Below are 24,332 nucleotides of genomic sequence, written 5' to 3' on the forward strand. Positions count from 1 at the left end.
GGGTGCTACGATTAATTTTTTAAAACACTGACTAAGTACCTACATGAGCAAAACCTTGGATAAGGCCTTGGTGTGTGAAGTATAAAGAAGAAGCGAGTATGAAACTTCACTCAAGATTTCAAGACACCAAGATCACTCATTTATTTTTCCCATTTCTCTGGCTCAACACTCTTAGCCTTATTTCTCGGTGCCTTAAATGTTATCATCCCTGAGATTTTCATCTTCTTAATCTAAATGGCCCAATACCATTAAGCCCCATTTCCTACACAGCCTCATCCCTGAATTCTACACCTATAGATCCCCTCCCATCCAACTCTTCGACAGAGGGTTCTCTCGGAAGCCCCCTGGCACCTCCTCTTCCAGTGTGTCCTATCTGTGCAAACAGCACCTCTAGCAGCCCAAGCTGGAAATCCGGGAGTCTCTGTGTATCTAATCAATCCTACTATGTATCTAAAAACCCTACCGATCCTACCAATTCTTTCTCAATATGTTTTTAATCCATCCATTTATTTAATCACTCCTGCTATTTCAATAGCTCTCCCAACAGATGTCAAGAAAAACATTTTTTTTTTAAGAAAAGCATATACGGCCCTTAGAGATTTAGCCCTATTCGCCTCTCCGGCCCCATCTGTCATCTTCAAGCGGGAGCTATGCCCCAACCCACATCTTTTTGAACATGCCAGGCCCTCTGACCTGTCCTGTCTTTGCACATGCTGGTCTTTCTGCTGGTAACACCCTCCCTGCCACTCCCCATCACCACCCCTTTCCTAGCCTGTCCCATTCATCCTTCAGGGCTCAGCTCAAAGACCACCACCCCAGTCTGAAGCGGGGTCTGCTCCTCTGTGTTCCCACAACACCCTGTACTTCTGCTCCCACGATCTTTGCCAGCAGATGTAATAACGGCCTAAAAAAGGACTACAGACATCTCCGGGTGCCAGAGAGAGAGAACAGCTTAGAATATATGGAGATTCGGAGTGAGCACTTCCAGAAGGGCACCAGAACTGTGACACCTATGTAAGTCATCTCCAAAGCTACATAAAGGTGATCTATTTCATTCCATTAACTTCATATGTAACATACATATCCTAATATAGTCCTACACTGTGCTTTTTATGAGAGTAGAGATGACAGCTTCATAGTATTTAGCTTCTAACAATTTAAAATAAGAAAGAAAAGAAAGTCTCAGGAAGTTTATGTCTGTGAGATTGTAGGAAGTCCTAGACCAGATTTCAAGCCTTCAGCTAGGGTCACAATGGGGCTGGAGATTCAAAAGGGAATATCCCTTGCCCTGACCGGAATGGCTCGGTCGGCTGGGTGTCATTCCACAAAGTCAAAGGTCACCGGTTCAATTCCTGGTCAGGGCACATACATGCCTGGGTTTCGGGTTCGGCACCCCATGGGGCATGTACAAAAGGCAACTGACAGATGTTTCTCTCACGCATCAATGCTTCTCTCCCTCTCTTTCTCCCTCCCTTTCCCTCTTTCCTAAAATAAATAAATAAAAATCTTTTTTTTAAGCAAATCACACTTATATACTGAAACTCCACAAAAACAATGGCCATTCGAGCAAGCCATTTCCATAATTGAACTGGATTTACCATTCAATTATGAACGTGACCAGCGCACACCGCAGTCAGACATGCTGACAGAGACACTGCCATAGCTTCACCTGCTGATTCTGCATCACTTTGGCGAGCCTGTGCGTATCATAATGCCTTGGTAGAGAAGGGATATAGGTATCTCCTTTTTGAAAATTCTCATCTTCTAGCCATAATATATACACATTGAAGAGCCTAAAAGAAAAAAAAAGTCATTATATATAAAATAAAAAGATGTGCAGACACATGAAGTTTCTTACATCTCTAGAAACAATGCCACCACAACATAAAAGAAAGCACATAACACAGAAAATGTTTCCAACAACCACCACCCTCCTGAAAAGCTCGTGAGCCAATAGGGAGAAAGACAGGTCACAGATGACTAAAATATGATGCAATAATTGCTAAAACAAAAGATGTGAAGAAATGGCTCTGTGAACTCTATTATTAAAGTAATATTAAATATAGTAAACAGGAAGAGAAAAAAAACGTTCTTTCCTGAGCAACCCAGTCACAGTTCGCCTCAGGGCTCTGAGAAATCTGAAAATCTCTCCACAGAAAACAGTGAAAGCCATTTTCAACTTATGCACTGGCACAGCCCACGGGCTTCGGGCTCATGAACAGCCCCCGCAGCAAGGAGCCATGAACAGACCGTGGATATGTGCACACCCTGTCCCCTCTACGAAGGAATAAAACAAAGCCCAGCTAAAAAGAGAAAGAAAATCAATCTCAATTTTCCAGTGAAAAGTTTTTAAAAAATTGAATGACGTTTCCTTTGTTTTTGTTTTATTTTTACAAGGAACACAGTCCATTTCACTAAAAATCACTGGTATTTTAAGCAGCTGTTTGCAGTAAAAGGTTCCAGAGTGGCGTCTCCGGCACACGAATGACTGGGTGGGGAGCTGGGTGGAGGTGGGGCGACTTGGCTTTGCTCAGTGAAGTGGAAAATCCCCTCCGCTACCTCCCTGGCAGTCTGCGTGGGCAGAGACCCGTGGGCAGGGGCTTGACGTGGACAGAGGCTGAAATGGACCTCTCTTCCAGCTTCCGATTCCACTGGACGGCTACTTTGCCAACAGGCCCAAGGAAGGGAGACGCAGGAGAGGCAGAGGGGAACGACGAGGACTTCCTCAGCTGATCTAAATGTTCAAAGATAAAGTCTTCCTGCTGGTTAAACCTGGTTAAAATACGTTTTCCATCAAGCAATAAGACAAGGGGAGAAATCATCTGGAGGCTAAGAGATAGCCCTACAGGCGCTCTGAGGTCAAGCCTGACAACTGGCCGGTGGCTCAAAACACTGGGTGTCCACACCAAAACATTTTATATCCAAGATGAATTATGAAGAGCCATTTTTATTAGGTCTTACTTACAAGACGAATCTGGTTCATAGCAAACTTATAAACAAAAGGTAAAGAGAAATGAGAAAGGGACCCAAACTTACTTCAAAGTCCTTCAACCTTGTGGGGATGCCAATATTGTGCCTCTTTTTAGAAGCGGTTTGGGGAGATCACTAGATCCCACTCCATCCCAGGTGAACCCCGAAACCTCCCAGAGGATCCATGAACTCCCACTGAGAGAAAGAACCCTGCCACGCTCACTTATTTGTTTCAGAAAACTGTCCTAGCAAGCTTCAGTAGTTGTTCGCCTGTACAACCAATCACTTGGGTTGGCTTCTGTTTTTACATCAAAAAGGACCAGTCCTCTGGTTAAGAGCTGTCACTCAGACTCCAGGCGCTCGATCGAGGAGTACCCAAACTGCTGCTCCACCTCCCACGAGCAACACAAAAGAGAAGCTCTGCAAGACGGAAACCTCCAGTCAAAGTGCCTTTCATAGCCAGTCCGACAAGAGAAGAGCATCTAGTAGTTTATAACATAAATACCAGGCCCAGCACAGCACCTGTGCTGCAAGCAACAATGTAAAAGCCTAAATAACCTCGGGCTACCTCACAAGCTCCATGTGCAGTTCTGGCGAAGTCAGGAAACCGGGGGTGCCAGCCTGGCTCGCTGGCGGCCCTTCACTGCCCTCTGCTGGAACACGGAGGGCCTTGCTCGCCGCATGGTGGAAATCAGCCACCTCGGTCAGGCGCCTCTTCATTTCTTTCAACAAATTGGTATGAGCAGGGCTTTGGAAAAACCTTCTTCCCATACAACCATCTACGGGTAACCTTAAAAAATACAAGCACAGATCACAACAAGATCAATACAATGTGTTCTTCCCACGTGACTTGATGTCACAATTAACCAGTCAATTCACTATAACTGTCTGTATATCGCATTAAATTAATGCAAACTACTTCTACCATAAATGGCTATTATGAGGCTCCAACAAGATGGTACATATGAAAATAGTTTTTTAAAGAACAAAATGCTGTGCAGATTCAAGATATTATCACCACCTAGAGTACAGAACAGGTTAAAAATAGTCTGCTCTTGAAAAACTTGCAATCTGGCAGAAAACAAATTTTGGAGAATTAACATTTGTTCCAAGGGAGCTGAGGAAGGAAGAGGGTAAGCTAGGAAACTGAGCTGGAGCTAGAGATCAGTGGTAGATAACAGGGGACAGCTCAGGCTGGCCAGCATTTCTTCATCTCCAGTGGAATGCTGGACACCCCCAGGGACAGCATTGGGTGACTGTCCACACCTGCACGGCTCATCACACGTCTCCTCGAACAGCCCCATGACAGTCACACCAGCAGCAGGTTCGCAGTAGTTTCCTTTCCTTTGCATGCCCAGGGGTTCTGTGCTAAACCCCGCCAGGTTCCCAGCTGTTATCTTTGCCATGTTGGTATGGGGGATGGTAAAGAGAAAAGTTGCCACAAGATACCCTGAACTCAAAAAAGGCCAGTCTAATAAATGTGCAAGAGCAAGGAAGGGAGACTCCTAGCCACAGCGCGGAAACACAGAGCAGCAGAGCAGTGTTAAGGCAGGACGACTCACAGAAACTGACGACTGCAGTGGCCACCTACCCATACTGCGGCCCTGGGCGGTGAAGGTACAGGAGGAAGAACTTCTGCCAGATGAGAGGCAGGAGAGGGTGATCAGAAGGCGTGACGAGAGCCTGGTGGGCCCAGCGATAAATCAGCAGCCTCTGGAGAGACGGGACGATGGGGAGCTTCAGCTGGGCCTGGGCTTTCTGCAAAAGAGGGGGGGCTTTGAGCAACCAAGAAATGAGTCCAATCACAAAAGTTGCTAAATGATCCAAAACTTATTTCTACAATTCACTAGCTAACACTTTAATATCCTTGTTAGCAAGGAATAAGGGGTAGCTTTTATTCTGTCCAATAATTTCACGGACCCCAGAACTGGAAAGGCTTTTAATTATCTAATCTCATGCCCACGCCTTGACATGCCTTTACATCCTCTGCATGTAAAACACAACAGTGCAAGAAAGTAGGCTATGAAAACCAAAAGTAGAGTTTACTGCCAAACTTTACCAATCTCTTGAAAAGTTAGATTTTTAAAAGGACTTTCAAGGGTGATAAATTCCTTGAAAGGCTCTGAAATCCCAAAGCAAAGTCTGCACTGTGGGACCCTGAAAGAGGTCTTTAACTCAAAAGCCTTATTCTAGTCTTTCTCACGCCTGAGCGAGCCTGAGGACCAGCAGGGAGTTTTTAAAAATAACCCCCTGGTCCCACTCCAGACTCAGGACCTCAGAATCTTAGAAGTTCGGGGTCCAAGAATCTTATTTTTAACAAGCTCTACACGGGAAACTGCCTTAAAACAATGGCAATCCCCTTCACACATGCAATGCACACAGCCCTCAACAGGCTGCGATTCTCAACGTTAAATGCAACTTGGGAAGGAAGTATACACTTCAAGTATAGCATCTTTCCCAACATTCACAACAAAGGAAAAGACAGGCATTCAATCGAAAACTACAGGTGAACCCATCCGCATCCAAGCACAAACCACCTTCTCCCATTCAAATGCAGAACTGCTATTTGCACCTTCAAAGCTTGGTCTGGAGTGAAAGAAGGATTTATAACCAGTTCCCCTTCAACAACTCTTCGGAGCTGAGAATCTTCTTCAAAGATGGACTCCATGTTCAGGACGGTCCAGGCAAACCAGACCTACAACGGCAAGAGGTAAGGGGGGAGGAGTCGAAACTAACTCGGGCAGACAAAATACAGCCTGATGTTCCACAAACTACCAGCTTCTGTATCACACATCTCAACGAATATTTAGTGGCTAAAATTAACATGTTTTCATACCAATCTATACCCTTATCACAGATATAAATTGCGATAAAATAGATCACTAAAAAAACGTTAAATTCTTTTTTTGTAAAAGAGGATGTTTGTTCATGCAACAATATTTAGTGGGTGGTTTCTGTATGCACGGGGGACAGGAAAAGGGGCCAGACGCAGCTCTGCCCTTAAGAAGTTTCCCATCTATCAGGAGACAAGACTAACGTCCAAGTAACCACATGTGACATGAGCAGCAGTGACTCCCGAATCAGAGGTCAAGTGCTATGGGAAGCCTGAGGAGGGAGAGCAGGGTCAGAGAAGGCTCTACACAGAGACTGGTGGGAAGAAATGCCTGTTGAGACAAGCAGCTAGGCAAAGGCAAAGACGTGCACCAGCTAGTGCACGGGAGGTGTAAGCAGGAGGTGAGACTGTAACAGGCAGTTGAAGGATGTTACTACCGGTTTAAGTGGTGAAACGGACATAATTCAACACAAAGTATGAGAGGTGGTAATGACAATGAAAACAATGTGCTGATACAATGATGACAACAATAATTAATAGTCAATGCCTAGTAAGCACTATATACCACTCATTGTTCTAATGTGTTACGTGTCAGTACAAGCATTATTCCCTTTTGACAGCTGAGGACATGGAGGACAGAGAGATAAGCAAGCTGCCCAAGGCCCAGCACTAGCAAATGGCAGAACCCTCTGGCTCCCTGTCCACTCTTCACCACTTGGCCATGGGGCTGGGCAGGCTATGCAGTCAGGCAGACCGGGTCTGAACCTGAGCCAGCCACTGATGCCATTCACCCTCAGTGAGCCCCTCTGTAAAACAGAAACAGCAGCAGCGTAACCTCGGCAGAGGGCTGTCATGAGGGTAAAACAAAAAAGTATTCTCCTAGGGAGTGCTAAATACATGCCAGCCGTTAGGCTAGTGACAATGCACCAGTAAGGATGACAGCAATACTCACGTTCACTGAGACAACCAACGGTCCTGAGGGGGTTGCCTACCTGAGTGGGCGTGGCCAAGCCCTCCACGAAGGATGGAGTGATGTTGCCCGCCACAATCCAGCTCACCAAGGAGGAGAGCAGACTCCGGTCACAGTGGTACCCCAAAGCATTCTACACCAGGGAGAGGGTGTGGAGCAGAGAGAGGAGGCTTTGAAAAAACCTTATCAATGACCTTTTCAGGAATAAAAGCAACTATCTTACTATAATGGAATATTCTGGTAAGACACAGACTTCAATCATTAATTACTCCACCAGCAGTGACAGATCAAAGCAGTGTATTATAGCCAAATGTAATCAAGGGGGGAAGGAGATACTCCTTTGGCTTTAGGGGGATCTGAGCTGATAGACTGTGGTTACTGAGATTAAGGCAAGCTTATTCAGTGGCCACAGTGTAGCACTGAGAATGGTGTATTTGGGAGAAGCTTCTTAGAAGGCTACTGTCTAGCCAAGGACTGAAAGCTAAATTCTCTAACAGGTTTACCTTGTGTTGTTGGTAGAGTAATTTCTGCACACAGTCCTCCTGCATCAGCTGAAAAGCTGTTTTACACAAGTGGTCCATGAGGAAGAGGATGGGTTGTTCTCGATACCAAAGATGTTGGCTTATTAGAGCCTGAACCCAAAACTCCAATACAGCAACGGGGCCCACTTCATTGGGCTGAGTGCTTACAGATATGTGGGCCTATGGAGAAGGAGCGCAGATGAGGTGAAAGGTAATAACCAACCTCCCATCTTTAAAACACTAACAAAATAGTATCTACCTCCACACCCAAACCCCGATCTGCTGACTTTCTTGGCTAAGAGTCCTGCACCGAGTGCCCTGGAATGACCAACCATACATGTGCCAGCACCAGGGGAGTCCGACACGGAAGCGGGGCAGGGGCGTGTTCAGGGGCTTACGAGGGCCCTGACCTGGATCATGCTGTTGAGAAGTTTCACGTTGTCCCCATGGCTGGCTCCAGTCAGATGCTGTGCCACCTTGTGAGTGACCTGCTGCGTAACACCCTGAGGGATGCCACTGTCCAAGTGTAGGAACAGAAGGAGGTGTGACAAAAACCTGCCAACGCACAGGACAACACACTTTATCTTCCAATCAAAGTCAACAGAATTTCCAGGGACTAATCGCTTAGGAGAAAACAGAAAAATATCAAGTAGTCCCATTTTTAGACCAAAGCTCTATTTAGAGATTCTGATAAATCTTCAGAAATTTTAAAGAATAAAGTTTTCCAATTTCATGTGGGTTAAAAGGAATCCTACCTGGAGAAGTAGAGTGAATGGACTCAAGACACACAAACATGTGCAAATTAACGAGCATTTAAGAGAAGAACACCCCAAAGTGCCCTGGTATCCCCTCCTTACCCCCCACTTCCACTAACAAAAGCAGAGATGTTTATAAAATCATTCCACAATGTTTTCTTGGGTGTCCACTTCACACAGGTGGCATATGGGGCACTTTGGGGGGGCTTCCCCACAATGAGATCATGGCAGCCCTCAGTTCCCTGGGCACACTGGCTCCCTCCTCTATCAGGGCCCTTGCTTCTGCGGGCCCCGGCACCTAACCCAGCAAACTCCTACCATCCCTCACATCTCATCTACAGCGTCTCTTCCTCAAAGAACACGTCCTCACTTCTCCTGCCACCTTCTCACCCACTGCCCTCTCCCATAGCATCCTGATTTCCTTCATGGTCCTTAAAACTAGTAACTACATCCTGAGGATGTGATAACTGCCTGTGTGTCTGAGGGCAATGCCTGCTTTGCTCACCACGGCAGAGGTGGCTGCAGCACCCAGAAAGCAGAGACGGTTATTTGTCCCGGCTGCGCTGCTCCCTACTTACTGCTCATTCTTCAGAAGGTAGCACTGGCAAGGGTAGAACAAAGGCAGAATCTTATCCAGGACGTGGACCACTGTTCTCAAATGCCTCGACTGGACCAGAATTCCCAACAGTGGGATGCCTTCTGCACAGAACTTCTCAATGCTACGGGAAAAGAAAAAGGCAGTGAGCACGCAGGGTAGCCGGTTCATAAAATGACGTTCTTCCTATGAGCTGTCAGCCTACATGCTACAGGGATTATCTTAGGTCTCCAGCACATTCTTGCATAACCAAACTTCCCACAGAAAAATTAGAACCAGAACTCTGGAAACAAAAGGAACGTAAAAGTTCAGCTATACTTTCAAGTTGTAGATAAGAAAGGTGCAGTATCAGGCCCCAATTCACCTAACTTCCTAGTGTAGGGTCAAAATGAGAACCCAGGTTTGGAAGTTTCCAGTCCAGAGCGCTTGCTGCCCCCGTCTTCTGTCCCTTAAATGGGGCTTCTCTACAAGTCAAGAGGCCTCATCGCCTGCGGCCCCACAAGGTTTCTACAGCAAAGAGAAGACTCAAAAGTGAGCCCAATCTGACAGTCTGGCAAAAGTCTTCTGAAACCAATTCAGCATCAACATGTACTTGTTCTTTTTTTACCCCAGAGAAATCTATCCTTAAGGAATAAACTCAAATATAGAAAATAACAAGAGAGACGACCCGTGTAAAAATGCACTTTTCAGAATACTGTAACTGCAAACACTGAGGCCGAAATAACATGTAAATCCTGGAAAGGCCACTCAATGGGAGTATTATCGTGCAATTTTAAAACAATGCTCATTATGGCCAAGGGCAACATGGAAATATATTCATGCTGTTACAACACTGGAAACAAACTGTAAAATGTTATGCTTCTGACTACAAATACTGCAGACAAGCACTACACAGATGGGCGAGAGCCCAGGGGTGACGCGGTGCTACAGTGCTCACCGCTGGTGCAGTGACAGGTATCACCGCTCTAAACACGTTCAGAGAAAAGACACTGCACAGAAGTAACAACAAAAACAATGCTGTTCTGGGTGAGGAAATGCTGGGTGATTTTTCGACTGCTGTCCTCGGAACTGTCTGTGATGTTGTGTTCATGTTCAACTTCCTTCCCTGCTCACTCTACCCCAAACCTCAAGCCCATTCATAAAAGTGCCTTAAGTCGGTTCTAGAACATACACATCCCAGATGGTCATGGTGAATGTGTAAACTGGAGTTCATCCCCAAAGGGAAACCCTCATCCTTACCCTCACGCCCGCTGAGAACTCAGTAATTTGCACGAAATAAGTACTTACCCTTAGAGAGGACCTGTAGCAGCATCAATGAATACCAAAAAATTAGAGAAATCATAAAACAATTAAATTTAGAACACTACCTTCAAAGAATTCACATGCCAGACACTGCTCTAAGCATGTTAAATGTACTCACAAAAGCCTCATAAAGTCCAAAGCTATTATTACTTCAAATTGAAAGATGAGGAACCTGAGATGCAGCAAACTGTGAAAGACACCAGAGCTACTGGAAACAGTGCAGAGTACCTTCCACAAGGCTCATAGAATCTCTCTCTCTTCCTAGTAGATCAATTCTGCCCCTTTACCTGGCCTTGCAATTGGTCCATGAGTTGGTCCTCCTGGCCTACCTGATCATCTCCATTCACCAACATGAATCACAGGTTTCAGTCAGCAGCGTTTCTTCATCACTTCCCCACCCCTCCTCCTAACACCTCACACACCTGGGGCTCCTTCCCCTGTTCATTCAACCAAATACCTGCTCAGTTCAAGTTGTGGACATGCAAAGATGAATGAGGCAATGCCTTTACCTTGAAGGAGGGGGAGAGAGAAACCTTTACACTCAGCCCAGAAAATGCATTGCTCAGAGTGCACAGGTGCTGCAGGGTGGAAGGGGGTGGTCCCCGGGCTGCCTCTTCAACTCGGTGGGCACAGAGCACCCAGAGAAAGTGAATGTCACCACTCTGCTCCGTAGAAGTCTTCTCTAATTAACACTCCTCTCCAAAGCCTAGTTCCTCAATGAAAGTAATCTGCTCTAATGCTTCTCCTTCCTTTAAATTATTCCTGCCCTGGATGGGTGGCTCAATTGGTTGGAGCATCGTTCCATGCACCAAAAGGACACAGGTTCAATTCTTGGTTGGGGTGTGTGAGGGAGGCAACCAATAGATGTTTTTCACATCAATGTCTCTCTCTCCTTTCCCTCTCTCCCTAAATCAATAAACATATCCTCAGGTGAGGACTAAAAAAATAATAATTAAAAAATATAAATAAATAATTCTTCCTGCTCATACTGAGGGGTTCTAAATCTATACTGCATGTTAGAATAACCTGGAGACCAGCAGAGGAAAGCACTGCCTTGTGGCAGCTACAGCCAGAATCGCTGCAGATGGTGATACAGACACTGAGAGAGAGGAAGACGAACTTGGCCTCTCACCTCCAATCTCCAGCCAGTGCCTCCCATTGGCAGGGCCCCAAGAGAACCAATCTGGCTGGGATCTGGGAAAGGTGGTTTGCAACACTGTGGTCTGTGCTACCGAGCAGGGTGCAGAAAAGTGGGGAAGGAGGTAGACGTGAGTGAAGAGGGCAAGGTTCAAATCTCAAGGCTATCTTTCTATTTTACTTCAGATTAACCCTGTCCCAAGAAGAGGAAGAGGTGGCTGGTAGGAACACCAATTCCAATTGGTGATTCCAATTCCTTTGAGACCTAGAGATGTTTTCTGCCTATTGGACAGCTTATTGGACACAGTATTGATGTTACTATGGATCTTGGCTGTCCAAGACAGTTACTGACTTCCGGTCAAAATGGAGGCATAGGTAAACATGGCTACCTCCTTACACAACCACAACAAAAATTTCAAATAAATGACAAAACAAATATTACCCAGAAAACTGAGCTGTATGGAAGTCAGACAACCAAGGAACCACAGAAGTCACATTCATCCAGATGGGTTGGAGGGGTAGAGAGGCACGGAATCACGGTCCCACACCCACACGTGCTGGATAAAAATCAGGTGGGATGCCTCGGGAATGAGAGATACCAGCCCCACACCAGACCACCCAGCCTAGGGTTCCAGTGCCAGGAAAATAAGTCCTCATAACTTCTGACTATAAAAACCAGTGGGAGTTGGGGTGGTGGAAGAAACTGTGGGATTCTCAGGAGTCTCCTCTGAAAGGGTCCACAACTGACTTAGGATTCAGGCAAACTCACTCCAGCTCCAGCACCCGGGCAGCAGCTAGAAGTGCACCAGTGGCATACAGGGAGAAACTGAAGTGTTTGGCATCAGGGCAAGTGACAGACAAAATTCCTCCAGACAAAATTCCCGAGGCCAGGCAGTGGCTCTGTCCTCTCTCTGAGTCCTCCCTCACAACACAGAGCAGCAACATCATATCAGAAACTCCAGCAACCTGGTTCACATGGGTTGCCCCACCCTGGCAATTACCTAGGGCTCTGCCCACTCCAACTTACCCCTGTACTTTTCTACAATAGGCCAAGCTACTAAGACAGAGAGTCAAAACCACTCTACCTGATACATAGTAACAAACACAGGAAGGCTGCCAAAATGAGGAGACAAAGAAATATGGTCCAAATGAAAGAGCAGAACAAAACTCCAAAAAAGAACTAAATGAAATGGAGATAAGTCTATCATATGCCAAGTTCAAAACACTGGTTATTAGGATGCTCAAGGACATCATTGGGTACTTTAAAAGCATAAAAAACACCCAGGGAGAAATGAAAGTCACGCTAAGAAAAATGAAGAAAAATTTACAGGGAATCTTCAGTGGAGTGGATGAAGTTAAGAATCAAATCAATGATTTGGAACATGAGAAAGAAAAAAACATTCCATCAGAACAGCAAGAAGAAAAAAAATTCAAAAAAAATGAGGACAGGTTAAAGAAACTCTGGGACAACTTCAAATGTACCAATATTCAAATCATAGGGGTGCTGGAAGGAGATGAGAAACAGCAAGAAATTGAAAACTTATTTGAAAAAAATAATGAAAGAAAACTTCCCTAATTTGGTGAAGGAAATAGACATAAAGTCCAGGAGGCAGAGAGAGTCCCAAACAAGATGGATGCAAAAAGACCCACACGAAGACACATCATCATTAAAATGCCAAAGGTTAAAGAGAAAGAGAGAATCTTAAAAGTAGCAAGAGAAAAGCAGAGTGTTACCTACAAAGGAGTTCCCATAAGACTGTCAGCTGATTTCTCAAAAGAAACTTTACAGGCTAGAAAGGACCGGCAAAAAGTATTCAAAGTGATGAAAAGCAAGGACCTACACCCTAGATTAGTCTATCCAGCAAAGCTATCATTTAGAATGGAAGGGCAGATAAAGTGCTTCCCAGACAAGGTAAAGCTGAAGAAGTTCATCATCATGAAGCCATTATTATATTAAATGCTAAAGGGACTTACTGAGCAAAAAGAGTAAGATCAAAACTATGAACATTAAAATGGCAGTCAATTCACAACCATCAACAACTGAATCTAAAAAACAAAGTAAGCAAACAAGCAGAACAGAAACAGAATTACAGATATGGAAAGTTATTAGCTGGGAGGGGGAAGGAGAATGGGAGAAAAGGTACAGGGGTTAGAAGCATAAATTGACAGATACAGGGCAGGCAGTGGGGGATGTTAAGAACAGAACAGGAAATGGAGTAGACAAAGAACTTATATGCATGACTCAGGGACATGAACTAAGGGGGGACTGCCAGAGGGAATGGGGTACCAGGTGGAGGGGGGCAAAGAATGAAAAATTGGGACAACTGTAATAGTATAATAAAAATATATTCAAAAAGTAAAAAAATACATATTTAAAAATTAAATTAAAAATTTTTAAAGAAGAATCTGGAGACCTGGCTCCTCAGACCAGTCAGACAAGATTCTCACCCTCTTCCCTGCATTGCTATTTCTAGAATCATTCCAAAATTGATTTAAATAACAGCAGCATTAAGAACCTCTGCTCTGCCCTGGCTAATGTAGCTCAGAGGATTGAGCACGGGCCTACAAACCAAAGGATCACGGTTCGATTCCCAGTCAGGTCACATGCCTAGGTTGCAGGCCAGTTCCCAGTGGGGGATGCACAAGAGGCAACCATACACTGATATTTCTCTCGCTCTCTCCTTCCCTTCCCCTCTAAAGATAAATAAATAAAATCTTTTAAAAAAAAGAAAAAGAACCTCTGCTCTATGCACGCCATCCAGCCCATGAGTATATATTTGGTACCGCCAATTATTTTATCCTACCATCTCCCTAAACTGTCGACAACCTGAGGCAGCATTTTAACAGCTCCGTATCTTCCCTACGGAACAGCACAGGGCTGAGCACTGAACTACTGGCATCCTCTGAAAACCTACTCAGTGCAGAACATGACGCTAAATCAGGATGCTACGGAGGCGCTACAACGAGTATGAAATGCACGAACCAGAAACCACAGGTCCGGAGAGGTTTTAGAAAATTGGGTGCTCAAAAAAATTAAAGTAAAACATCATAGGAAAATAATCTTTAAAGAAGAGAATTTTTAACCAACTAAGAAGCCATTCATTCATTGTTACTTACTGTTAATAGAGGACATACACACTCCCTGAGCCCGAAGCTCAGGGAAGGTCCCTGATAAAATTAAGTAGATACCAGGCTGGCATAGCTCAGTGGACTGAGTGCGGGCCTGCAAGCCAGACGATCACGGTTCGATTCCCAGTCAGAGCACATGCCTGGGTTGCAGGCCAGTTCCCAGCAGAGGACATATGAGAGGCAACCATACATTGATATTTCTCTCCCTCTCTCCTTCCCTTCCCCTCTAAAAATAAATGAATAAAATCTTCAAAAATATTTTTAAAAAATTAAGCAGACAACTGCAACATGGCGTGACAAGTGCTCCAATGGAAGAAATACAGACAGCCACGAGCTCACACCAGAGAAGCATGTGATCTCATCAAGCATTTTATTCCCCTGGGCAGGTTTAGCCCACCAGCTAAGGAACCAGAGTTGGGGTGCCATCCACTTTAAAATTCTATACAGGTGACTTATTATTTTTATTTGATCATTATTCTAAGGAAAAGAATAGATCAACTGCTGATATAAACATTCCACTCTGGATGGCATGTTCAACTCTCTTCTTAATGTAATAAGGTGACTTTCCAGTATAAATGTGTCATATGAATTTGGGCGGCATTTCCCCTCGATAGTAGGTTTGATGGAGGCCTCACACCTTGGGAAGTAAAAGATGAGATTCTAGAATCACTGACTATCAGATTCGACAACCCTGGAGTTTCAGCCCAACACAGTACCTGTGGCCCCCCGTTGTCATAGCTAAGGCCAGATAGCAGCCAAGGGGCGTGCCTGCTTTAACAGCCTTCAGGAGGCGATGGAATGTGGGCGACTCTGTCATGTCCGGCACAGCGCTGGAGAAGGGGACAGCTGGACAACTCGGCTGTATTCCATAGTCATTTTTATGTAGTTTTAACCTCAAGATCAAGTTCCAGGCCCACTGGTTAAATGAGGTCTCAGGCGTCTCTCCATATCGAACAATACTGGCCAAATAAGAAACCTGAAACAATTATTTATTTTAAACTGCATCGGTCACACACACATTGAAAACAGTAAGCTCACCCAACCATCTCCTTCTGTGATCAACAAAGCCCTTGAAAGAGAGGACATATCACTCACTGATGTTCTGGGTTTGCGACACTAAATCAAAGCAATTTTTCAAAGTGACCACTTCCACTTACTTGCTAGTCATTCTATGAACTTGATCTGAGTGAGCGCAAGTAACAGAGTAATAATACAAAGTTATTATGCAAATAGCAGTGTGCTAGAAAATAAATTTACCCATTGGAGAGTGGGAGAAGCTCATTCCCACCATTTGTCAATTTTGGTGGATTAAAAAAAAAACACCCCCACCATGGTCAATTTGAAGCTACCAATAGATCATCCTGGCTGGCAGAGTTCCTAAAAACGTCCCTCAGTCCTCCTGAGCGGGGGCAAGCCGGCTCCAGCCCACCACTGCAGCGCAACTCCAATTCTGTGGTATGAAAGTGGTCGTGTGCAGGCTTCTTCTTAAAGAAAAATGTTTATCCAACACAGAGCAAACACTGTAACTCAATCTACCCCGGCTATTTATACTAAAGACGCATGTACACAGAGATGGAAATACCTGCTTCATGCTTTCAGAAAGAAGGCCAGCATATGGCTTCTGTGCGAGGTGTTTCTGGTACGCTTCAAGAACCGTTAAGGCCACTTCGGCATGGACTGCTTGATCCAGGTGAAGGGTACCCTATTAAAGAGAAAATTAATCACAAATATGCAGTCTTGATTTATACACACACACACACACACACACACACATATATACTTTTGAACCAAAGGACTAGGCAGAACAGTGAAAAAGAATCTTGGATGTAGAAGCTAAATCTTCCAAAAATCACGTTCCCTAACTATTAAGTTATAAAATAGTAACAGGAAAAAATTAAAATCTTTTTTTAAAGAATCATTATGCTGTACCTAGATAGGTTTAGATCTGAGTCATCCTAAGTCCCAGCCAAAAAAGGTACCTTTGAGTGTAGTCTTCCTCCCCTTTCTAGAATCTCTATGAACTTATAAGTTTAAGGACATAGCCACAAACCTGGAGTATTTTAAACTATTACTAAATAGGAAGAGATTTAATAAATTAAGCCTATATTCCCTTTTCTTATACTATCAGCATTTTTTAAAGATTTTGTTTATTTACCTTTAGAGGGAAAGGGAAGGAGAGAGGGAGAGAAATATCAATGTAGGGTTGCCTCTTGTGCATCTCCTGCTGGGAACTGGCCTGCAACCCAGGCATGTGCCCTGACTGGGAATTGAATCGCAATCCTCTGGCTTGGAGGCCTGTGCTCAATCCACTGAGCTACACCAGCCAGGGCTATCAGCATTGAAAAAATGCTCAACATCTCAGGTAAAATATTCAGGAACCTGAAGTGGTCCATCAAATTTCCCACCCAGTCTTCCTCTGCAGCCTGAAGAAATATATTCATTAACTCTCTTCTAGAAGATGGCCTTTCTAACTCTAACAAAGGACCAAGGAGACTTTCACAGAGGAATCTCCATACTGCTGAGAAAAGGGGGGCAGGGGAATGTGAAGGTGGAGAGAGCAGCCCCCTGCAGGGCTCACCTACCAGCACGAGAGAAAGAAGGCCCAGATGAACCCATGGGTAGTCCCACGTGGTCAGGGTCAACCTAGGGGAAAGCTCCTGGCTTCAGTGTCCTCCTCTGCACAACAGGCGTCCTGCTCATGCAAATCACTGACAATGGCTATGAGGACTAATGATTTGCTCAGAACAAAATGTGGCAGACAGCTAGAGAGGGCTGAGTTCTCTCCTACTTTCCCTTTAAAATGCTTGGATATTTTGATCAGGGAAGGCAACCACTAAAGCATAGGGTAAAGAGACAGGAAGGGTTTAACAGTCAAACCCCCTGACCTGACACTTTGGAGACATATGATAAGTAGTAGCAAGGCCTTAAAAATAATAAATGATTATTAATGAAAACTACCACCACTCGGTACTCAACGTGTCTCAAAAACTGTCCTGTTTTACCATGTCCTCAGCCATAGATCCTTATATCAAGCCTGTAAAGTAAGCTTATCTGTACTGATGCTTAGAGATGAGCAACTAAGGCCCAGAGAGTACAAAGTACAAGACTTGCTCAGGGCCACAGAGCCAGGAGGTCGCAGATCTGGGATCCGAACCCAGGCAGGCTGGCTCAGGCTTTTTACCAATGCACAGCGTTTCAGAAGACAAGTCTGAAATAACACGCAAGACAAAATGGAGGAGGAGGAAGGACCAGAGGCAGGAGAGGCAATTAGGAGGAACTGCAGTAAACAGGAAGACAGAAAACAACAGATACAAATGGTCTAAAAAAAGGGGAAGAATTTTCAATGCAGAACAATTTATCTTCATTCAGAGGATATTCCCTCTGCAAAACAGAATTAAAGAGGAGATCCTAAACTCTGACACAACTAAAACAATCTGCAGACCTTGCAAATAATATTTGGAAATATTAATGTTTTGAGAAAATGTTTCTTTGAAATGGATGTGTGTAGAACCTCCAGTTTCTAGAGCCACAAGAATTGTTAAAACCTGCAACACCTGACTATTTAGTCAGGGGCACTGACCACTTTTCCCTTAATTATCAAATAGAAAATGACAATGGCCAACACAACAACAGCCGTCCAGTGTGAACAAATCAAAAGTATACCCATATTTCTGGTCATATCAGCAAAAAATATACTTCTGTTGTGCCACAGGAGTTTGGTAATTAGTTTGTGTGCCATGATATAAAAAAGGTTGAAAATCACTAGAGAATGGTTTAAACACATACCTGTTCATCAAATCCCCAATGCAGTCCCTCCAGAATAATACAGGCCAATTTGTTCTTCACCATTGTCAGGTTGTAGTTCAACAGCCAATCCCGAATCACAGCTATCTCGGAGGCAGAAGGCCGCCAAAGATACAAAGGCAGTTCTTTAAACAAGTATAAAGACACCTTATTAAAAAGAAAAATAGAAAACTTAGAAACAATCCTATATCACTATAATACCTTATTAAACTGCTTGCAAAATTTTTTCTCCAAAAGGAAGAATTTTGTTTGATTTTTAGACAAGTGAAATGGACAACCAAATCAAATAAATATTAAAATGGATACATTTAACATAAAATAGTACAAATGTCAACTGTAATTAAAAGTAAAATAAAAATAAAAATAATGATACACCAAAAGCACATGTTGCAACACTTTATAAAGGTCAGATTTTCTTCAATATGTAAATTGGAATAATCCCTCTAAGGAACACCATCCTATTAGAGATTCAGATTTAAAGTCAGAATAAATGTGAAGGTTCTCCACCTTCACATTGTTTTACAAAAAGGTTTAGCACCTTAAAAAAATTATTTCTTCTGTGGTATTTAAAAAAATATTTCCACTAGCTCCAGAACAGGCTAGGGAGAAGAAACGAGAAGAGGACAGTGTTGAAGATGAAACGAGATCAACAAAGAGCTGGTAAGTGCTGACGCTGAACCGTGGGCACACAGCGAGTCAACACAGAGCAGGGGGAGGCCGCCTCACCCACGTGGTAAATGTGACCTTAAAGCCAGCACCTCACACAGGCATAAGAAAAAAATTACAGATTAACATCCCTCACGAATATACGTATAAAAATCCTCAACAAGAAATATTATCACATTGAATCTAGCAGTACACAGAAAGAATAATACACGGTGATCAACTGGTTTTTATTCCAGAAACAATGATGGTTCAACATTTGAAAACTAGTCAATGTAATTCACCACATTAACAGAAAAAAGGATGAAAGTCTTAAGATTATCTCAGTGAATGCAAAAAAAAGCAACTGAATAACTATTCATGAAAAAACTCAGCAAACTACAAACTTTCTCAGCCTAACATAGAGCATCAATGAAAAACCTACAACTAACATACTTAATCGTGAACTTTTGAGCACTTTCCTCTATGAGAAGGGAACAAGGGAAGAATGTCCACTCTCACACTTCTGTTCAATACTGTAATAAAAAACAAAGCCAATGTAATAAGATAAGAAAAAGAAGTTAAAGGCCTAAAAATTAAGGGGGAAAAATCCTAATAAGAACTCTCAACAAAACAGAATTTAAATAGAATATTTTAAGTACATATTCATGTTTCCTCCAGAAGCACCAGCAAGTTCAAAGAGTACAAAGAAACCACATGTATGAACAGAAAGGTGGAGGCACCTTTTAGATATGCTTTAAAAAACATTATGGCCCTTCAACTTAAGCATCTCTCTGGGGACAGTTATACACTTCAAGTTAAGCATCTCTCTGGGGACAGTTTACTACTAGAAATATCATGACCAAATTAAAAATGTAAGTGTGGCCAAACCCTGTAAAACACTTGAGAGAAAAAGAATCATGGCCTCAACCAAAGTGAAAGAATCACATGACCCACTACAGATATTTTCGGCATTCTCAGGAAAAGAGCAACCAAAAACACGCTCCTGTGTTGCAGATAAGGAGCCTTTCATCTCAATATAATCTCATCGCCTTGGAATACAATGAACGCAGAGTTCCACGGACTACCACACTGCCACTTTGGAAAACAGTAAAAAATATAAAAATTAAAAACAGAATTAGCATATGGTCCCACAATTCCACTTATGGGTACATACCTAAAAGAAATTAAAACAAGGTCTGAAAGAGATATTTGTATATTCACATTCATTGTGGAGTTACTCACGAGAACCAAAAGGTAAAAGCAACTCGTGGCCATCAACACTTGAACAGATAGACAAAATGTGGTATATACATATAATAGATTTTATTCAGGCTTAAAAAGGAAATTCTGACCCATGCTATAACATACAAGAACCATGAAAATAGCATGCTAAGTGAAATAAACCAGACATAATAAGACATATACTGTATGATTTCACTTACATGAGGTACCTGTAACTAATAGAGACAGAATAGAACATTGGACGCCAGGGGTTCAACTGGACGGTGCAGGGAGAAGGGAATGGGGAGTTACTATTTACCAGGCATAGTTTCAGTTTTGCAGGATGCAAGAGTTCTGTGGATGGATGGATGGGTGGAGGTGAGGGCAGGGAGCAAAACAATGTGTGCTCAGTGGGTGAACTACACACTTAAAAATGGTTAAGATGGTATATTTATGATGCATATAATTTACCACTACTAAAGATTTTTAATATAAAAAAGTACCATGTACTTTTCCAAAGAGTGATATATTATTTATTTTTCACTCAGGAAAAAAGTCTCATAAACCAGTGTTTCATTGGCATCTGCCCACTATGACTGTGATGAAGTAATAACAGTTCTCAGTCACCTGTCCTGCAGTGACTGTAACATGGAAAGCCCTTTGTAAGTAGAAGTCCAAAGACAAATACTATTCCTTTAAACATGTCTCTTAAAGGTACAACACACGACAATCTGTCACTAGAAAAACACACACATTATAGCTTTATCACACATGGCGAAGAAAACCTTCATTAAGTAAGTGTATGCTTCTTTAAAATGGCAGGTGCTTACAAGGGAATACTATCTGGCCATAGAAAAGAATGCAGCACCTGCCACAACACAGATGAACCTCGAGAACACACTAAGGAAAGATACTGGTCACAAAATACCACATACTATACAATTCCATTTACATGAAATGTGCAGAATAGTTCCATCTATAGAGAGAGAGTAGATTCACGGTTGCTTAGGGCTGGAGGAATGGAACGACTATGTCTAACAGTTACCAGGCATGGGGTTGCCTTTTGACAAGATGAAAACGTTCTAAAATCGACGGTGGTGATGGTCGTACATGTCTGTGAAAATACTAAAACACACTGACGTGTACACTCTAAACAGACGAACTGTACAGTACATGAATTACATCAACAGAGCTTTACTAAAAACTACATGAAGTTACAGAAGTGACTGTGACAAATGACAGACATAAACTCTACATGTCTCGCTCAACCTCAGCTACTGCTTTTGACTAATTTAAATAGTGCCTGGTTCCTTAATCAGAGTTGTTTCTTCCAAGGACAAAATATAAAATTATGAAAGCCAATAAAATATGAAATAAAAACTGTTAATAAACCAGAGGCTTAGAGTTAACTATTTAAAGTAAAAACCTGTTATTAAGGAGGTAGAAAGGTCACCTGGAAGAGACTAAAGAAACGCCATCGCAGCTTCTACAAGCAGCAGCTAGTCCCGAGTAGGCATGCGCATGGCACAGGGTCTGAGACACAGTAAATGCCCTCCTCGCCCTGTTGTGCCTGTGAGTCATTCCAACAGCCGCACTACCTCTCCCACTGCTCTATTACTCCAGGATTTAGAAGAGGAAAAGGCAACACAAGTAACCAGATAAACAAAAGCCGTGATCTTACCATTCCAACCTGGTCGATGGTGTCTTGAACTCTACCCAAGAGGACAGAAATTACCGCAGGGTGAACAGCTGTAATGCCTGCTAAGAGCTCTCGACCAACCTTCGAAAAAGTCTCTCTGGTGGACAGGGTAACGTAAGATACCTAAGTGCGGAAGGGGGTGGAAACGGCACCTTTAGTACCAATTATCAGTCAAAACACATTTCCTTCATTTACTTAGGATGTTTTTAAGTGAGGTCGAAGGACACAGCCTTAGTTCACACAATGTTCAAAAAGATGTCAAAACTTCAAAAAACAAAGTGTCTACCTTGAGGCTGGAAGGTGGGAGGAGAGGGAATGGGGGAAAAAGGTAACTGTGTAATGATGACTTAAGAGCCGGTTTCAGAAAGTATATCCTGACGTAGCAATAAAATAGTCCCTTCAGCGTTAAAACTTCTCAAAATTTGAGGAAATCACTAAAATGATAAAAATCAGAATGCATTTCATGGGACTATGCATTCTCTCCCACAAAATAACTACAAGAGCTCCTAAAATACCAATGTTTACCAATTCCCCCTGAAGCGTCTTCCAAACTATAGGTGACAATCCTTGGTGCCAATGGCAAGAATTATTTGTTAAATACAATGGAAGAGAACAGAAATATAATAGTAGAATAAAACAGAATAGAAAAATGTGAGAGTGCGTCCACCTAAAATTAAGTGCCACTTCAATGTCACACAAGGATTTCTGCGCATGCACACGCAGCACCAGAATGTAATTTTCCCTGTGAGTGGTGGTTAGACATCTTAAACATTATTCAAGAGCATAAAGTTTACTTCAGGGTCTGGAGAATGCCAAGACCCAGTGAGAAAGCAATTTTCCCACCACGTGGAGATAGTCTGGAACTACAGATCCATCCAGGCCCTAACCTCATGCATGGTTACAACATACAAGAATGAGAACAGCTTGACAGAGTGTTAGATCCCGGAAAAGAACTCATCCAGTCTGCCATTCTCAAATCGGAGTATTGGGTGGAGGATAATAAACTCAGAGAATCTTCTTGAAACATAGTTTTACTTGAGTTTACTTGTACAGTTGGAGAAAATACTTATTTTTGAAGATAAGCAGATGACAATCTAAACTGAAAATGTACATGGGATTTTTTTGGTTTTTTTCATATACACAAAACTCCAATGAAAGTTTTAATAACTGTTTTGGGTTATGTCCCTAGACACTCGGGGGTCCAAAGTTCACTCTCCTCCACTGTTAGGGATGGCTCAACGAAAAAGTGAAGAAAACGAGAATCTCCTCCCAGCCTGTCATTTTACAGATGAGGAAACTGAAGCCCAGAGCAAAAGGTATCTTTTCTGATGTAAGCTGGGCAATTAATAGCACATTTAAAACCCAGGCCTTCAAACTCCAGGTTCAGTATTCTTTCCATCATCTCATTTGCACTGGCTTAACGGGTGCAAATATCACAGGCAGGGTCAGAGGGGGCAGTGGAGACAATGACAGGCAGTACAGAACCCACAAGGGTCGGGCTGTGTCCAACGGTCTGTTCCTCACCGAGACTCATGTACCAAATGTCAGGAAGTAGTAGGGGCAATGGAAAGGGTAGGATCTGTATTTTCAATACTCCTTATAGCAAAGTGATGTTCCATCGAGTACCTGCTCCCACTGAGTGCAAACAGTATGCAACAGTCACTTTTACTTTTCTAAAGCAATCCCAAAACGATCAGTGAGGGGACAATCCAAAAGAAAATATTCCTTAGCTGACTTCCAAAACTGGATATTCTAACCTCATATATCTCCAGGACAATAATTTTTATGAAGTCTTCATCCACACTGGTTCTTCTGGCCTGAGCCATCTGAGCAAACGTAGTCAGAAGGCAAATTTCTTCTGAGCTATTCATGGAAGAAAGATACTTCTCGAAGTTTGCGAAATGTTCTGGGTCTGCAGGTTCACACCAAGAAAATTAAAATGGGGAATGAGTAAATATACATCACTTTAATCACTCTTCCAAAGAGAATACAAAATTAAAAGACGTTCAGAAATATTTAAAGATACAAAATTTCTTTCCTGGTTACTCAGTGTTCCTGGGTCTCCCCTGTGTACACAGGTGGTGTACGTGTCGTTCAACTTCCGAATGGATTTCTACAGACCCCAAGGAGAAAGCTGGGCCAGATAAAACTCCAACTGTAAATATAATGCAGCCTCAGGTGACATTTCACGTCCCCAAGCCTCAGTTTCCTCACGTGTCTCCAAAGGTTACTTAAGATTAAATGACACTTCACTAGTGAAGTGCTTTGTCAAGTGTAAAGCACTAGCACTGTCACTGCCACTAGAGACGTCTTCAGGGCAAACTTGAAGCTACTTGGGCCAGGCAAATGATGACAAGCCTGCTAATGAAGACCACTAAGCCTGGCAAACCACTCAGCACAAGCACAGCATTCCAAACAAAAGCGATTTGATTATAAAAGAAAATCTGGGACAAGAAATTAATTATATAACAGTAACTGAAATACTAATGAAACATGACAGGCACAATTGCCTATTTCTCAGACGATGCCATGTAAGCAACATTACATTTTGTCACTAGGGGGCAGTGTTGATCAATAGCTTTGCAATACATGTCAAAAAATTAATGCTTCAAAGGCAAGTTGTAGAGAGGAATGAAAGAAAAAAGTCTGCTTAGAAAATATAGTCTCTTATAGAATTTTTCACAGTAAGAGAGCAACAAACCAACAATGCTTTTCATATGTTTACACACTTGAGAAAAAGGTAGTATATTA

General features: G+C 42.9%; 1 protein-coding gene across 2 annotated transcripts in view; it reads right to left on the reverse strand.

Moving 5' to 3' along the window:
- The window catches only part of EPG5 (ectopic P-granules 5 autophagy tethering factor), a 95,644-nt gene that overhangs the window by 40,255 nt on the left and 31,057 nt on the right, over positions 1-24,332 (reverse strand). For both annotated transcript variants that reach the window (XM_037033682.1, XM_037033674.1), the window contains exons 12-24: positions 23,339-23,493; positions 21,564-21,704; positions 17,999-18,163; positions 15,795-15,914; positions 14,929-15,188; positions 8,628-8,768; positions 7,705-7,849; positions 7,277-7,474; positions 6,796-6,906; positions 5,543-5,665; positions 4,562-4,728; positions 3,539-3,760; positions 1,670-1,793 (exon numbers count right to left, since the gene is read on the reverse strand). In XM_037033682.1, coding sequence (XP_036889577.1) covers positions 1,670-1,793; positions 3,539-3,760; positions 4,562-4,728; positions 5,543-5,665; positions 6,796-6,906; positions 7,277-7,474; positions 7,705-7,849; positions 8,628-8,768; positions 14,929-15,188; positions 15,795-15,914; positions 17,999-18,163; positions 21,564-21,704; positions 23,339-23,493 — 2,072 coding nt within the window. The remainder of the gene's footprint in view (positions 1-1,669; positions 1,794-3,538; positions 3,761-4,561; positions 4,729-5,542; positions 5,666-6,795; positions 6,907-7,276; positions 7,475-7,704; positions 7,850-8,627; positions 8,769-14,928; positions 15,189-15,794; positions 15,915-17,998; positions 18,164-21,563; positions 21,705-23,338; positions 23,494-24,332) is intronic.

Source organism: Sturnira hondurensis, unplaced genomic scaffold (assembly GCF_014824575.4).
Source record: "Sturnira hondurensis isolate 20B ecotype Veracruz unplaced genomic scaffold, ASM1482457v3 Scaffold0001872, whole genome shotgun sequence".
Classification (NCBI taxonomy): Eukaryota; Metazoa; Chordata; class Mammalia; order Chiroptera; family Phyllostomidae; genus Sturnira; species Sturnira hondurensis.